Source organism: Pecten maximus, chromosome 16, assembly GCF_902652985.1.
Source record: "Pecten maximus chromosome 16, xPecMax1.1, whole genome shotgun sequence".
Taxonomy (NCBI): domain Eukaryota; kingdom Metazoa; phylum Mollusca; class Bivalvia; order Pectinida; family Pectinidae; genus Pecten; species Pecten maximus.
This window is the reverse complement of record NC_047030.1, coordinates 6,091,146-6,109,899: the sequence shown is the minus strand read 5'-3', so window position 1 is coordinate 6,109,899 and position 18,754 is coordinate 6,091,146. Positions and strand designations below refer to the sequence as shown.

Sequence of the window (18,754 nt, the reverse complement as noted above, 5' to 3'; positions counted from 1 at the left end):
ATGCTCGAATGTTATTCTGGTTTATCGAATATTCTTCTAAGATATGTTGGGAGATATCTTGTATAGTGAAGTCGAAGAATGGCTCTGGTAGTTGTAGTCGAGTGGAAGGTAAATGGGTACAATGAAGATTCGAGACCATGGTGCCGTTTTATATACTAAACCAAACATCTCTCAAAATGTCAAATAATGTTTGGGGTGTCAGGTAGATTTCTGCTTACTCCAAGTGTCATGCAGGTCCATATAATGGTCAGTCGTACTTGACCACTCAGTAACGGCCAATGACGCGCTCAGCTTGATGTGGTCACCCGTCGTTCAATACACGCTGAGGGGTGTTGGTTCGGTCATCACCACGCGCCTGACACGTTCTAATGAAAACAATCGGGCCGTATAACGGTCAGTCTGGGATCTATGTAAACAACATCCACGTTAATCCGTGACATGTCACCTTAGTTGATCAGGTAACAATCACATCCACGTACATTTTGTATTTCTGAATACACGGATATCTAGCTAATTACCAATTCAATTAAGAAAATGAAGAAAATTGTGAGCGAGAAATTATATAATTGTACTTGTGAAATGTAACCTGTTGTTGTTTATCATGCAAAATGTTTAAAAAATAAAAGAAATATAAAATAAAAAATTCAATGAAATTACACGTAGTTCATTAGAGTCTCGCCCCAATAAAATGATTCCATCACGTGTGAACAAATTAATTGTTTCTTAACGATAAGCAATATATTTGTATAAGTTGCACAGTCATACAGTTATTTATGAAATACCGACCAAATATTAGCGGTATAAATAGACCAGTCGTTCAGATATAGAATGTCCAGCAAATAAATGAATTCGTGTTTCCCATTTACATAAGTCTAGTTCATCAACATGTATGATGTTTATCATTACCTTATTCCGTAATATTTTCAAGACAGCGAAAAGGTTAATTTAGAGAAAGACATTCACAGCCTATCATATGCACTTACAGATTTTTTCAAGAAACTATGCATGTTTAGCAATTTTTAAAAGAAAAATGTATTTTTGCTGAATTTTGTAAACAGGAACGAATATTGATTACACAGCTGAGAAGGTGAATTTTCGGTAAATAAAAATCGAACCCGGCAGATTAAGATATAATATGATAAAAAGTTTATATAATGTTATAGGTGACGAGGTATACTTTAAGATAAAATGGTTCTATAATGTTATAGGTGACGAGGTATACTTTAAGATAAATATAATATGATAAATGGTTATATAATGTTATAGGTGACGAGGCATACTTTATAATAAATATAATATGATAAATAATTATATAATGTTATAGGTGACGAGGTATACTTTATAATAAATATAATATGATAAATGTTTATATAATGTTATATGTGACGAGGTATACTTTATAATAAATATAATATGATAAAAAGTTTATATAATGTTATAGGTGACGAGGTATACTTTAAGATAAAATGGTTATATAATGTTATAGGTGACGAGGTATACTTTAAGATAAAATGGTTATATAATGTTATAGGTGACGAGGTATACTTTAAAATAAATATAATATGATAAAAAGTTTATATAATGTTAAAGGTGACGAGGTATACTTTATAATAAATATAATATGATAAATGGTTATATAATGTTATAGTTGATGATGTATACTTTATAATAAATATAATAGGATAAATAATTATATCATGTTATAGGTGACGAGGTTTACTTTATAATAAATATAATATGATAAATGGTTATATAATGTTATAGGTGACGAGGTATACTTTATAATAAATATAATATGATAAATAATTATATAATGTTATAGGTGACGAGGTATACTTTATAATAAATATAATATGATAAGTGTTTATATAATGTTATAGGTGACGAGGTATACTTTATAATAAATATAATATGATAAAAAGTTTATATAATGTTATAGGTGACGAGGTATACTTTAAGATAAAATGGTTATATAATGTTATAGGTGACGAGGTATACTTTAAGATAAAATGGTTATATAATGTTATAGGTGACGAGGTATACTTTAAGATAAAATGGTTATATAATATTATAGGTGACGAGGTATACTTTAAGATAAAATGGTTATATAATATTATAGGTGACGAGGTATACTTTAAGATAAATGGTTATATAATGTTATAGGTGACGAGGTATACTTTAAGATAAAATGGTTATATAATATTATAGGTGACGAGGTATACTTTAAGATAAAATGGTTCTATAATGTTATAGGTGACGAGGTATACTTTAAGATAAATGGTTATATAATGTTATAGGTGACGAGGTATACTTTAAGATAAAATGGTTATATGATGATATAGGTGACGAGGTATACTTTATAATAAATATAATATGATAAATAATTATATAATATTATAGGTGACGAGGTATACTTTATAATAAATATAATATGATAAATAATTATATAATGTTATAGGTGACGAGGTATACTTTATAATAAATGTAATATGATAAATGTTTATATAATGATATAGGTGACGAGGTATACTTTAAGATAAAATGTTTATATAATGATATAGGTGACGAGGTATACTTTAAGATAAAATGTTTATATAATGATATAGGTGACGAGGTATACTTTAAGATAAAATGGTTCTATTATGTTATAGGTGATTAAGTATACTTGTTGATTGACAGACCATTAGTACAGTCGGCTTCTTTAATGATATAATGAGAATCGGTGAACATTACCATGATCGATAGTTTTAATAAATATCCACGGACTCATTAGAGAGCTCAAGGACGCATACATAATACATATGTCCCTGGAGTTGTTAAGGTCTCTAAAATCAATCTACTTCTAATTACAAAAAAACAAAACAAACTCATTAATAAATCAGAACGGTCTTCAGTTTTACTGGAATAATGTTTTATTGAGTACCGCCGTGTAGCGGGAACGTTTACATTTTTTTTTTCAAAAACATCAATATGTGTTACGTACGGAAATAACAATTAACATTAAATCAATGACAATATCGACAGAACGCTATTACATCTGTGTTATTCTGAATTACATGTCACAACAAAGTTAGCTACATTACAAATAACAACACAATAATGTTGACGCACATTACATACATACTGCATAAATGTTTATTGAATAATCAATTTAGGTACAATAGCATACTTTACTTAATACTATATAACATTAAGTATACGTATCTAAAGTAGAAGAGACAGTTTTTTTTAAGTTATATATAGGACTCGTTTATTACATATTGACAATAGACTTCATTTTAGTTTCATTTGGATTTGAAAGGTAATAATTTAGAATGCCATTTCTTTCAACGGCGCGATGTTACAAATCTGAAGCGGTGCTAATCCATAAGGTTGGCTTTGACTAACAGAATCTCCGAGTTAAATACACATAGTACCATAACCTGTTTTACAAATATCTAACCCCACTCCCACCGTCGTGTACGCTGTGACAGGGTCCGTCCAAGGTTGGATAACGTGCATTTCGATAGTATTTGTTGTTATGCCCCATCGTGGGACCAACTTTGGAAATTAAGCTTTGCACATTTTATCTTGAATACCATCGTAAAACGTATGTTATATGTTATAGGAATCTGACTGGCTATTGTGTGACCTGTGATCATGGTATCATAGATTATACCGCCAGTAACGAACCGCTGACCGTTAAATTAACTTTGTCGTTTTAATTGGCACGTGGCGAGCACGTGACGGTGACCCAACTAACAATGGTTCATTTCCGCTTAGCGAACACATCGTTTTTGTAAAAAATGTAATTTTGTACTGAATCAGAAAAGGGTAAAATTATGTTTTTCAGGACTAATTATTGTTTTTATTTATAATATTATTATGTTAATCAAAGTGATACATACAATATACACCTGTATAGTTTCATTACAAAAATCCACACCCTACCATATTAGGCTTATAGGATACACTATAACTGTACATGTACATTTTCTTTAGAGAATCCATTTGTAAACGTTTGATAAAAGATTCTGTTTTCGCTGATGCATATAAAACAATGATTTGGCGACATAATCATTCTACGTTAATTGAATGTCATTCTCATTAATTTTTCTTCCTGGATGTGATTGTTACCTGTTCAACTCAGGTGACAGTTACAGATTAACATGGATGTTGTTTACACAGATCCCAGACTGACCGTTCTACGGCCCGATTGTTTTCATTAGCACGTGACACGCGCGTGGTGATGACCGAACGACGGGCGACCACATCAAGCTGAGCGCGTCATTGGCCGTTACTGAGTGGTCAAGTACGACTGACCATTATATGGACCTGCATGACACTTGGAGTTAGCAGAAATCCACCTGACACCCCAAGCATATTTGACATTTTGAGAGATGTTTGGTTTAGTATATAAAACGGCACCATGGTCTCGAATCTTCATTGTACCCATTTACCTTCCACTCGACTACAACTACCAGAGCCATTCTTCGACATCACTATACAAGATATCTCCCAACATATCTGAGAAGAATATTCGATAAACCAGAATAACATTTGAGCATGTCGGACACAGAGACCACCGGAGACATGTACGCCGCCGGACTCCGCAGTCTGATGGAGGAGAACCCCGGACGTCTGGACATGCGTTTCACTCTGGTCGACGCCGAGAGGAAGTTCCGAAGAGCCTGCGAGCAAATCGTCCTCCTCAACTCGAAGCTTCAGGGACTACAAGACCGATACGACTTAGCCAAGGCAAACAACCGACGCCCATTCCGCTACTCCCTGAGACTGAGGCTGGCCGTCGTGGAGGGGATGAGAAACATGTACTACGACTACGCTCACTGGCAAGCCATCCAGGTCACCAAACTCAGGACAGAGATATTCGGCAGCGACGACGATTATCATCGCTCCTCCAGCTACGAAGGCGACGACGATGTCATCGAACTCATCTAGAGTTTCTGTTCCTGTTTGTACCACAGAGCTTTGCCCTAAAGGCTCTTTTAAGAGCCACACACTTTTCCCAAAAAGCCCCACGTCGCTCGAAAATTACGCAAAACACAGTTTCTATAATACCTGAAACACAATAGCCCAACAGTCTAAAAAAAGAACACGACGATCGAAATTTACGCATTACACTATTTCTACACCCCCCTACCCCCAATCTCACAAACAACTCCACAACTTCATCAATTTAGGGAACTTCGACTTATTCACACATATATGTATATATGGTAACTGATCTAAATATTTACTTATATTTGTAATGAGGATATTCCCAAAACAACTTATTCACACATACACACAATAAAATACTAATATGAAAACGTAAAACCCAACGTAATTCACACCGATTATTGAATGTTTTCACATGTTATAAAAATTCTCATGTGACATGACGTGGCCCTGAGCTCTGTATTACAATGATCTACCCCCTTGTACACTATGACCGGGGTCCACCCAAGGTTGGATAAGTTACATTTCGTTTAGTATCGTTTTTACGTCCCATCGTTGGTCCATGGACTTTAGAGAAATACACTTAGTATAATCTATCTTGTATATTTATTCCTCCATCAAAAGTATTATTATGACAGGGACATTGTAAAACAAGTGAAGAGACATACAATTTTAACGGAATCTGACGACCTAACATACCCTGCCAATTGTCCTCATAAATTATACACCGTCATATTTAATTCATTTTAATGATTCCGTATGTATCAGCATATAGGATTATATCAAGTTTAAGTTCTTTAGTACATACATATCAAAACGTATTTCATTTTGCAAGATTGGAGAAAACACAGCCAGCATAATTCGTAACATAATTATTATATAGCTCAATGCGTCATAACATTATGACGTCACCATGGTAAAAATGTATACAAATGAGTTACGGGTAATATGCAAAAACATCGTTTTGAAAAGTAGGGGGAAATCTCTTAATTTTTATGATCAAAGAACCCAAAGAAACTGTTGATCCTTAACTACTTTCGTATTCGTGAAGTATCTACATATATCGAAATGGAGATTATTTGAAAATCGTACACTTTTCACAAACATCTTAATTGTACTTGTAAACAACACGACAAACAATGCGTTACGAAAGAAAGATAACAAATTAGAAGAAGAAAAATCTGAACTCTTAAAAAGTATTTCTCTCTTAGCCGTACCGTGAATCAAATATCTTACAAAATTCCTAAAATCTTTAAAATCATTGCCAAAGAATCGCTGAGCGTTATATTAACTCCGTTATTTTGGCACGTGCCAAGCACGTGACGGTGATCTAACTAACAATGGTTCATATCCGCTTAGCGAACATTTCGTTTTTGTGAAAATAAACATTAATCAACATAACCTCGAACAAGTTACAATGAAGTTTGTATGTATATATATTAGATTGTAATATTAATTATTCATGAAGGTTTTTTTTTTTAAATTTTATTCGCGTAAACAGCATAAAAACATATTGATGACTTTTTAATTATGGACTGTTCAGTTATGTTTTACCTATATATGCTAACACCGCCGATATTGTAAGTATAAACTCGAACTGCAAAACATTAAATGACCCCTAAAATAGAAATATTTCAATTTTACATCAATTACGTTATTGATACGACCAGGGGTGACGTATACAAAATGGCTGCCGAGAACGTAAGAACGTAAGTTTTGTTTGGGTTGTAATCAATTATTTGTTCACTTCAAATAGAAGAACAGCTCCAACCTTTGGAAGGTTGTAATATCAGAAGGCATATAACTGCATTATTGTATAAAATATAAAATACACAATAACTTAATCTTGTTTTCAATTAATCATAATTACACTTTGTCGGAGTTGTACTATATGGAAGTATTTTTAAATGATGTAATTTTGTACTGTACTACATTTATCACAAGAGGATGAAATTAGACTCTTCACGATTAAACATTTATTTTTCATAGTTATTAATATAAATGTCACTCTCGTTAATTATTCTACCTGGATGTGATTGTTACCTGTTCAACTAAGGTGACATGTTACGGATTAACGTGGATGTTGTTTACATAGATCCCAGACTGACCGTTATACGGCCCGATTGTTTTCATAGCACGTGACAAGCGCGAGGTGATGACCGAACTAACACCCCTCAGCGTGTATTGAGCGACGGGTGACCACATCAAGCTGAGCGCGTCATTGGCCGTTACTGAGTGGTCAAGTACGACTGACCATTATATGGACCTGCATGACACTTGGAGTTAGCAGAAATCCACCTGACACCCCAAACATATTTGACATTTTGAGAGATGTTTGGTTTAGTATATAAAACGGAACCATGGTCTCGGATCTTCATTGTACCCATTTACCTTCCACTCGACTACAACTACCAGAGCCATTCTTCGACTTCATTATACAAGATATCTCCCAACATATCTTAGAAGAATATTCGATAAACCAGAATAACATTCGAGCATGTCGGACACAGAGACCACCGGAGACATGTACGCCGCCGGACTCCGCAGTCTGATGGAGGAGAACCCCGGACGTCTGGACATGCGTTTCACTCTGGTCGATGCCGAGAGGAAGTTCCGAAGAGCCTGCGAGCAAATCGTCCTACTCAACTCGAAGCTTCAGGGACTGCAAGACCGATACGACTTAGCCAAGGCAAACAACCGACGCCCATTCCGCTACTCCCTGAGACTGAGGCTGGCCGTCGTGGAGGGGATGAGAAACATGTACCACGACTACGCTCACTGGCAAGCCATCCAGGTCACCAAACTCAGGACAGAGATATTCGGCAGCGACGACAATTATCATCGCTCCTCCAGCTACGAAGGCGACGACGATGTCATCGAACTCATCTAGAGTTTCTGTTCTATTTGTACCACAGGGCTTTGCCCTAAAGGCTCTTTTTAGAGCCACACACTTTCCCCAAAAAGCCCCACGTCGCTCGAAATTTACGCAAAACACAGTTTCTATAATACCTGAAACACAATAGCCCAACAGTCTAAAAAAAAACACGACGATCGAAATTTACGCATTACACTATTTCTAACCCCCTACCCTCAATCTCGCAAACAACTCCACAACTTCATCAATTTAGGGAACTTCGACTTATTCACACATATATGGTAACTGATCTAAATATTTACTTATATTTGTAATGAGGATATTCCCAAAACAACTTATTCACAAATACACACAATAAAATACTGATATGAAAACGTAAAACCCAACGTAATTCACACCGTTATTGAATGTTTTCACATGTTATAAAAATTCTCATGTGACATGACGTAGCCCTGAGCTCTGTATTACAATGATCTACCCCCTTGTACACTATGACCGGGGTCCACCCAAGGTTGGATAAGTTACATTTCGTTTAGTATCGTTTTTATGTCCCATCGTTGGTCCATGGAATTTAGAGAAATACACTTAGTATAATCTATCTTGTATATTTATTCCTCCGTCAAAAGCATTATTATGACAGGGACATTGTAAAAGAAGTGAAGAGACATAAAATTTTAATGGAATCTGACGACCTAACATCCCCTGCCAATTGTCCTCATAAATTATACACCGTCATATTTAATTCATTGTATTGATTTCGTATGTATATCAGCATATAGGATTATATCAAGTTTATGTTCTTTAGTACATACATATCAAAACATATTTCATTTTGCAAGATTGGAGAAAACGCAGCCAGCATAATTCGTAACATAATTATTATATAGCTCAATGCGTCGTAACATTATGACGTCATCATGGTAAAAATGTATACAAATGAGTTACGGGTAATATGCAAAAACATCGTTTTGAAAAGTAGGGGGAAAATCTCTTAATTTTTATGATCAAAGAAACCAAAGAAACTGTTGATCCTTAACTACTTTCGTATTCGTGAAGTATCTATATCGAAATGGAGATTATTTGAAAATCGTACACTTTTCACAAACATCTTAATTGTACTTGTAAACAACACGACAAACATTGCATTACGAAAGAAAGATAACAAATTAGAAGAAGAAAAATCTGAACTCTTAAAAAGTATTTCTCTCTTAGCCGTACCGTGAATTAAAATATCTTACAAAATTCCTTAAATCTTTAAAATTATTGCCAAAGAATCGCTGAGCGTTATATTAACTCCGTTATTTTGGCACGTGCCAAGCACGTGACGGTGATCTAACTAACAATGGTTCATATCCGCTTAGCGAACATTTCGTTTTTGTGAAAATAAACATTATCCAACATAACCTCGAACAAGTTCCAATGTCGTTTGTATGTATATATATTAGATTGTAATATTAATTATTCTTGAATTTTTTTTTAAATTTTATTCGCGTAAACAGCATAAATACATATTGATGTCTTTATGTAATTATGGACTGTTCAGTTATGTTTTACCTATATATGCTAACACCGCCGATAGTGTAAGTATGACCCCTAAAATATAAATATTTCAATTTTACATCAATTACGTTAACAACTAGCTAAGAATGATCACTTATTGATACGACCAGGGGTGACATATACAAAATGGCTGCCGAGAACGTAAGAACTTGTTTGGGTTGTAATCAATTATTTGTTCGCTTCAAATAAAAGAACAGCTCCAACCTTTGGAAGGTTGTAATATCAGAAGGCATATAACAACATTATTGTATAAAATATACAATAACTTAATCTTGTTTTCAATTAATCATAATTACACTTTGTCGGAGTTGTACTATATGCAAAGACATATATAGATGTCTCTTCTATATGCAAGTATTTTTAAATGATGTAATTTTGTACTGTACTACATCAGGGACGTATAATATCTTATTATATGTCCATGACTACATTAATCACAAGAGGATGAAATTAGACTCTTCACGATTATAAATTTATTTTTCATAGTTATTAATGTAAATGTCACTCTCGTTAATTATTCTACCTGGATGTGATTGTTACCTGTTCAACTAAGGTGACATGTTACGGATTAACTTGGATGTTGTTTACACAAATCCCAGACTGACCGTTGTACGGCCCGATTGTTTTCATTAGCACGTGACAAGCGCGAGGTGATGACCGAACTAACACCCCTCAACGTGTATTGAGCGACGGGTGACCACATCAAGCTGAGCGCGTCATTGGCCGTTACTGAGTGGTCAAGTACGACTGACCAGTATATGGACCTACATGACACTCGGAGTTAGCAGAAATCCACCTGACACCCCAAACATATTTGACATTTTGAGAGATGTTTGGTTTAGTATATAAAACGGCACCATGGTCTCGGATCTTCATTGTACCCATTTACCTTCCACTCGACTACAACTACCAGAGCCATTCTTCGACTTCATTATACAAGATATCTCCCAACATATCTTAGAAGAATATTCGATAAACCAGAATAACATTCGAGCATGTCGGACACAGAGACCACCGGAGACATGTACGCCGCCGGACTCCGCAGTCTGATGGAGGAGAACCCCGGACGTCTGGACATGCGTTTCACTCTGGTCGACGCCGAGAGGAAGTTCCGAAGAGCCTGCGAGCAAATCGTCCTCCTCAACTCGAAGCTTCAGGGACTACAAGACCGATACGACTTAGCCAAGGCAAACAACCGACGCACATTCCGCTACTCCCTGAGACTGAGGCTGGCCGTCGTGGAGGGGATGAGAAACATGTACCACGACTACGCTCACTGGCAAGCCATCCAGGTCACCAAACTCAGGACAGAGATATTCGGCAACGACGACGATTATCATCGCTCCTCCAGCTACGAAGGCGACGACGATGTCATCGAACTCATCTAGAGTTTCTGTTCCTGTTTGTGCCACAGGGCTTTGCCGTAAAGGCTCTTTTTAGAGCCACACACTTTTCCCAAAAAGCCCCACGTCGCTCGAAATTTACGCAAAACACTGTTTCTATAAAAAATGAAACACAATAGCCCCAAACTCCAAATCTCAGTAACGTTCCATCAGCACCTTTATTGAAAGTATCTATAGTCAAATAATATTTATATCAAAACAGTAATACAGTCGATCTGTTTATATGTGTAAATAATGATGAAAAGCGTAATACTGTAGGTATTTGTGTTCTGTACCAGAGACATATATATAGTATATCTGTATATATGTCTCGGACTGTAGTTACATGTAAGAAAGAACCATATTAAAACCGCAAGTTGGAAAGAAAGAAAGAAATAGCTCAAAAAAGAGTTTATATATAGATTCGGAAACACCATGAGTTTTATTTCCCACAAGGAAAATCTATTCGAAAAAGGATATATAACGGATTTCCCCCGATAAAGTACAACATATCAGTTGAAATGAATGAATGAATGAATGAATAATGGATGGATGGATGGATGGATGGATGGACGGACGGACGGACGGACGGACAGATAGATAGATAGATAGATAGATAGATAGATAGATAGATAGACTACTACTGACTAAACATCCCTGGCCTGTTAAGGAACCTATTTACATTAACCTCTTGTACTAGAGACTGTATTATGTACATTATTAGGTATCATTGAAAAAACCTGCTTTGTCTTAAAGAGGCTTGCCCGCAGAGAGATCAGAAAAATTGGCTAATAGAAAAAGATTTTTTACACATGACAGATTGTTGGAATTGTTGAGTTTTTCATTTTATTTTCCTTATAAAACGCTGAAAAGTGATATTAAAACCTCATTTTTAAATATTATTTATTTAATCGCAACCCGCATTAAGTCTAATTTGATTGACACATCAAAGAAACAAGCACGTGCACAGTGCCGCACAGTGATAACTTCAAAGGCAGCGGCGATTTACAAAGAAGATTTGCCGTTATATTCCATACATTTCCCTCTCAGGTTGAGTTTTAAAACGTCTTTTAAATACATATTCTGTAATTGTTTTCAAGAAATAAAGTCGGAAAGCCTCTAATTTTGTCACATAGAAACGTGTACTGAAGTTTATTTAGTGATCGGAGATGTGCCGTTTACCGGTCCGTCTGCGGGTAAGCCTCTTTAAAGAAAAAAAAACAAACCCAAAAGCCCCACGTCGCTCGAAAATTACGCATAAAACTGTTTCTATGATATCCTAACTGTCCACACAGAAAAAAAAAACCACGACGATCGAAATTTACGCATTATACTCTTTCTAAGAAATTCGCAGTCTCCTCCCCCTTCCTCCCCCCCCCCCCCCCCCCCCCCCCCCCCCCCCCCCCCGCATCCCCCTACCCTCAGCCTCTCAAACAATTCCACAACTTTATGAATATACATATACATGGTAACTGTTCTAGCGTTACGTACAAAGCATTACTTATATTTGGAATGAGGATATTCTCAAAACAGGGAACGTCGACTAAATTCACAAATACATGTACAAACGATAAAATACTGACATGAAAATGTAATACTCAACGTAATTCCACATCGATTATTGAATGTTTTCACCAGTAATTAAAATTCTCATGTGACGTGGCCCTGAGCTCTGTATTACAATTACCACCCCTTGTACACTATGACCGGGGTCCACGTAAGGTTTGATCAGTAACACTTCGTTAATATTTGTTTTTATGTCCCATCGTGGGCCCATGACATTTTAGAAAAATAAACTTAGTATAATTTATCTTGTATATTTATTCCTCCATCAAAAATAGTATAGTAACATCGTAAAACAAATGAAGAGACTTAAGATTTGAATTAAATCTGACTGCCTTTTATGCGACTTAACATCACATGCAAATTGCCCTCATAAATTATTCACCGTCCCATTCAATTCATTTTATTGATTCCGTATGCATCAGCATATAGGATTATATCAAGTTTAAATTCAAGTTCTTTATTACATATACATTATAACAGATTTCATTTTACATGGTGAGAGAAAACAGAGCCAGCATAATTCGAAACATAATTATAATATAGCCCAATGCGTCATAACATTATGACGTCATCATGGTAAAAAATTGTATACAAATGAGTTACGGGTAATATGCAAAAACCTCGTTTTGAAAAGTAGGAAGGAATTCTCTTAATTTTTATGATCAAAGAAACCAAAGCAACTGTGGATGTTATATCTAACTACTTTCGTATGCGTGAAGTATCTATATCGAAATGGAGATTATTTGAAAATCGTACACTTTTCACAAGCATCTTGTTGTAAGCACGAAAAACAATGCATTACGAAGGAAAGATAACTGATTAGAAGAAAACAAAATCTGAACTTTTTAAAAGTATTTCTCTCTTAGCCGTACCGTGAATTAGATATCTTAAAAAATTCCTTATATTTCTAACATTATTACAAGAGAATCCCTGAGCGTTATAATGACATCGTTGTTTTCATTGGCACGTGTCAAGCACGTGACGGTGATCCAACTTACAATGGTTCATTTCCGTTTTGCGAACATTTCGTTTTTGTGAAAATAAACATTAGCTTAACTTACCTCGAACAAGTTACAATGTAGTTTGTATATCTATATATTTAATTGTTCTTGAAAGTTTTTATTTTATTCGTGTGAACAGCATAAAAACACATTAATGAGTGTTTATATAATTATGGACCGTTCAGGAATGTTTGTCCTATAGATGCTAACACCACCGATAGTGTAAGCATAAACTAGAACTTCAAGAACAAGAAATATTTCAATTTTATATCAATTACGTTAACAGCTAGCTAAGGATGATCACTTATTGATACGACAAGGTGTGACGTTTACAATATGGCTGCCGAGAACGTAAGTTTTATTTGGGTTGTAATCAAGTATTTGTTCACTTCAAATAAAAGAACAGCTCCAACCTTTGGAAGGTTGTAATATCAGAAGGCATATGACTGCATAATTGTATAAAATATACAATAACTTAATCTTGTTTTCAATTAATCATAATTACACTTTGTCGGAGTTGCACCGTGTGTAAGTATTTTTAAATGATGTAATTTTGTACTGTTCTACATTTATCACAAGAGGATGAAATTAGACTCTTCCCGATTATCAATTTATTTTTCATATTTATTAATATAAATGTCACTCTCGTTAATTATTCTACCTGGATGTGATTGTTACCTGTTCAACTAAGGTGACATGTTACGGATTAACGTGGATGTTGTTTACATAGATCCCAGACTGACCGTTATACGGCCCGATTGTTTTCATTAGCACGTGACAAGCGCGAGGTGATGACCGAACTAACACCCCTCAGCGTGTATTGAGCGACGGGTGACCACATCAAGCTGAGCGCGTCATTGGCCGTTACTGAGTGGTCAAGTACGACTGACCATTATATGGACCGGCATGACACTTGGAGTTAGCAGAAATCTACCTGACACCCCAAACATATTTGACATTTTGAGAGATGTTTGGTTTAGTATATAAAACGGCACCATGGTCTCGGATCTTCATTGTACCCATTTACCTTCCACTCGACTACAACTACCAGAGCCATTCTTCGACTTCACTATACAAGATATCTCCCAACGTATCTGAAAAGAATATTCGATAAACCAGAATAACATTTGAGCATGTCGGACACAGAGACCACCGGAGACATGTACGCCGCCGGACTCCGCACTCTGATGGAGGAGAACCCCGGACGTCTGGACATGCGTTTCACTCTGGTCGACGCCGAGAGGAAGTTCCGAAGAGCCTGCGAGCAAATCGTCCTCCTCAACTCGAAGCTTCAGGGACTGCAAGACCGATACGACTTAGCCAAGGCAAACAACCGACGCCCATTCCGCTACTCCCTGAGACTGAGGCTGGCCGTCGTGGAGGGGATGAGAAACATGTACCACGACTACGCTCACTGGCAAGCCATCCAGGTCACCAAACTCAGGACAGAGATATTCGGCAGCGACGACGATTATCATCGCTCCTCCAGCTACGAAGGCGACGACGATGTCATCGAACTCATCTAGAGTTTCTGTTCCTGTTTGTGCCACAGGGCTTTGCCCTAAAGGCTCTTTTTAGAGCCACACACTTTCCCCAAAAAGCCCCACGTCGCTCGAAAATTACGCAAAACACAGTTTCTATAAAAATGAAACATTATAGCCCAGAACTCCAAATCTCAGTAACGTTCCATCAGCACCTTTATTGAAAGTATCTATAGTCAAATAATAATTATATCAAAACAGTAATTATCGAAACGCAATAGCCCAACTGTCCACACAAAATCCCACGACGATCGAAATATACGCATAACTCTTTAAAGTATTGCATTTAATAATGATATAATATATATATAAATAATTATAATATAATGTTTGAATATATGATATAGCATATACGTAATTATAATATAGCATACACGTAATTATATTATAGTATATACGTAATTGTATATAATATAGCATAAACGTAATTATAATATAGTATATACATAATTATGAAATAGTGTATACGTAATTTTAATATAGTATATACGTAATTATGAAACAGTGTATACGTAATTATAATATAGTATCTTTGAATTTATGATATAGCATATAAGTAATTATATTATAGTCGTATAGTACTGTCGTTATTACTAGTTGACAATTATCTATTTCTAGTGTTAAGATCCAGTACCTATATTGGATTATACCGTCGTTATATGACTTACTAGACCGTAATTATGATATAGCATGTTCATATCATATACGTAATGTTTATTCCTAATTATAATACAGTATATACGGTATACTATAGTCTACAGGTCGCATAGGAATGCTGACGTGTAATTTAGTGGTTAAAGAAACAAGCACGCCTAATCCATTTATACGGTAGTGACATCGGTTAGTGACATTGGATAGTGACATCGGTTAGTGACATCGGTTAGTGACATCGGATAGTGACATCGGATAGTGACATCGGTTAGTGACATCGGTTAGTGACATCGGATAGTGACATAGGTTAGTGACATCGGTTAGAATCACATCCTCATTTCATGTTCTTTTTAACAGCTATCCAATATTATAACAAATTATTTAATTATGATGTAAATGCATATTGACTTTTATGTTTTAACATTTTTTCGACCAATTTTGATTTCCCGACTTCCTTTCTGAATTTCCTCACGTTTGGCCCCAGGCAGCAATGACGAACTCAATAAGGACGATATGATGCTATTCTATACTCACTATACTCGGGATACGGTGTCTGTGTCTTAATTCATACTGAAATGCGATATTCTTCACATCTGCCCTTCTCAATCCTTTGAGAAGTAGTTTTTTTTAAAGAAAAGAACTGTTGAACAGTTGTGAAAAGTTGTATCCAATTCTTTTGCAAATATTCATTTGCAATAGAATATACTTAAACTAATGATGAAGCCATAACAGAAATTTGTATAAACTTTTGTTTTTGAACTTATCTATATTTTGTTATGTGCAACCTAGCTCAATACATATGTAGTAACCCGACTCACCGCTGATCTAGATAATATACATTGTACATACACTATAACGTTTTTTTCACTGTTCCCGTTAGTTTATTCTCCAATCAATGATCATGAAAAGTTTTTTCAAATATATTTTCATCTGGAAATACGACGTTGATACTTCAGACCTGCTTCATTCATTAAACAGTGATTATAACTGAGGAAGATGGTCATACAGGTCGGCTCTCTAACGATTCCAACGTATTTTATTGTTTAGACACAATGAGATTGGGCACAAGTTTTTAACAACTTTTAAAAGCCCTCCCCACAAATATATATTACAAAGATTGTGATAGCGACACAGTATACTTATAATGATTATAAAGAAAGAAAAGCAAAGAAGAATGACAAGAAGAAAGACAGATCTAGAGATGATATACATGTACAGTTAGACTCTCTATGATATACATAGGTATATGTATATGCATCTATATGTCGACTTTATGTCATCCAAACGTTATTGACATGTAGTAATTGTTTATAGCCATCAACCCATTAATGTTATCATAAATGTCCCAATAAATCGGAGTTTAATTGGATATTTCTCTATCGTAATATGAAGATTTAGAGGCTGTATAATTCCTTGGGAAGATGTTATGAAGATTACCCGTTATCGCTACATGGGGTTCGTACTAGCGACCTCTAGTGTCGTTTTCTATGGAGATACCCTCCCACTAAAATAAAGGGAAATTCACACTAGCCTGAGTTCGTAAGGGTACCTATGTTATCCACTAAACAGCAAGTTACGACTATACCAAAAAATTTATCCTGAACTAAAAAAAAAAAAGAAATAAAAAGAAAAAAAACCCAAACATTTAATTAACCTTTCGTGATGAAAATAAATGAAAATATTGTTAATTTGGAAAACTTAATTATTTATTACGTACCTTCACTTGCTCCTTCCAACTGAGGAAACTTTTCTTCTTTTTATTCCGTTGTTTTTGTATATCTTCTTCCACCTTTTTCTTGAAATAATCAAAGTCGTGATCGTGGATTGGGCACCCTTCTCCGTCACCATGACTGTGGCCATGACCTTTGTGAGAGTGACTGTGACCATGACCTCTGTGAGATTGACTGTGAACTACAACCTCTTTAGACTGATCTTGACTTTGGTCTTCATCTTTTAGAGAATTATCCTCATCTTTGATACATTGATCTTCCTTAGGCGTATCCTTCTGTACGTCCTCGTCTGCACTTTCGTCACTTCCCTCGGACGAGGAAAAGTTTCGGATCAGTAAGCCGTATATAGGCCTATTGGGATCTTTTTTCTCCTTCTTTCTCCGAACGAATCCCATGATTAGATATATATGAAAACACTTTAAAAATATATATCAAAACAATAGATAATGTTACTAAGATTAGAAACAATACTCCAACACAATACCCCAGATAATGGTATAGAAGGTGTCCGGGCACGGGTCTGTAATGTTACCAGTGTCTCTAACACTCTCCCACGTATCGAGTTTAACCCGTCCTAATATTCGGGTAGATCAAACTTCCTGATCCTTTTAGCCCCTGGGTAATATATGTATCCGTCATAAGCCACACGTCAGTTTGCCCGTCCCCCCGGGCGAGCTAGATTCTAACTTTGACTGTAGGTAAGATAAGTGTGTACGGTGTTAGGGGTATATTATTTAGCTGACAATCATGAAAACCTGACGCTCCAGCAGTCTCGATCCTGATACTATTTTAATGACAGTTTATTACAATGAACACAACCTGAAACTTTATTCGTCCGTTATTTAGAAACTGACGCTTTTCGTTTTTTATTAGTTTGTTTAAACATTTTTATTTGCCAAGAATAGACTAGAGGAGTGGCTACCAATTTTGATAATATTATCAACGCTCTCTCCTTCAGTGTACTTAGAGATCTATTTTTTTTATTTAAGGAAGTTTGTATTCCAGGACTGGAAAAGGAAAATATTGAAGTAAAACATTATCTGTGAAAAGACGAAATGCTGAGTCAAATAATCTGTTATATCGTTTATTTCCAACAAAGACATTACAGGACCCAGCATGGAGCTTTGAGGAACTCCTGTATCAATATAACCTAACTTAGAGGAAGTCTCATCAACACATATCATTTATCCAGACCAATATCTCCACATCTCCTCCATGGGATTTTAACTTTATTTGTACAAATCAATTCCGCGCATACTCGATCAAAAGTTTTCAGAATAACATAAAAAAAACAACAAACAAACAAACAACAAAAACAACAACAAACAAACAAACAAAAACAAAACAAAACAAAACAAAACAAAACAAAACAAACAAACAAAATACATGTATGTTTACTTTCCACAAGCGATAAACATATGTTATGAAACATTTCAACTGCTTGACATATATACTTGTTGACCAGCCATATACGTTTGGAAATAACTCATTCAATACCTTTTCGAAAGAA

At 35.4% G+C, this 18,754-nt stretch overlaps 1 protein-coding gene across 3 annotated transcripts in view; it reads right to left on the bottom strand.

Moving 5' to 3' along the window:
* Positions 1 to 17,799, bottom strand: part of LOC117345162 (translocation protein SEC62-like) — a 32,088-nt gene extending 14,289 nt beyond the window's left edge. For all 3 annotated transcript variants that reach the window (XM_033908160.1, XM_033908161.1, XM_033908162.1), the window contains exon 1: positions 17,232 to 17,799. In XM_033908160.1, the coding sequence (XP_033764051.1) occupies positions 17,232 to 17,639 (408 nt within the window). In that variant the 5' untranslated portion in view covers positions 17,640 to 17,799. The remainder of the gene's footprint in view (positions 1 to 17,231) is intronic.
* Between the last annotated feature and the right edge of the window lie 955 nt (positions 17,800 to 18,754).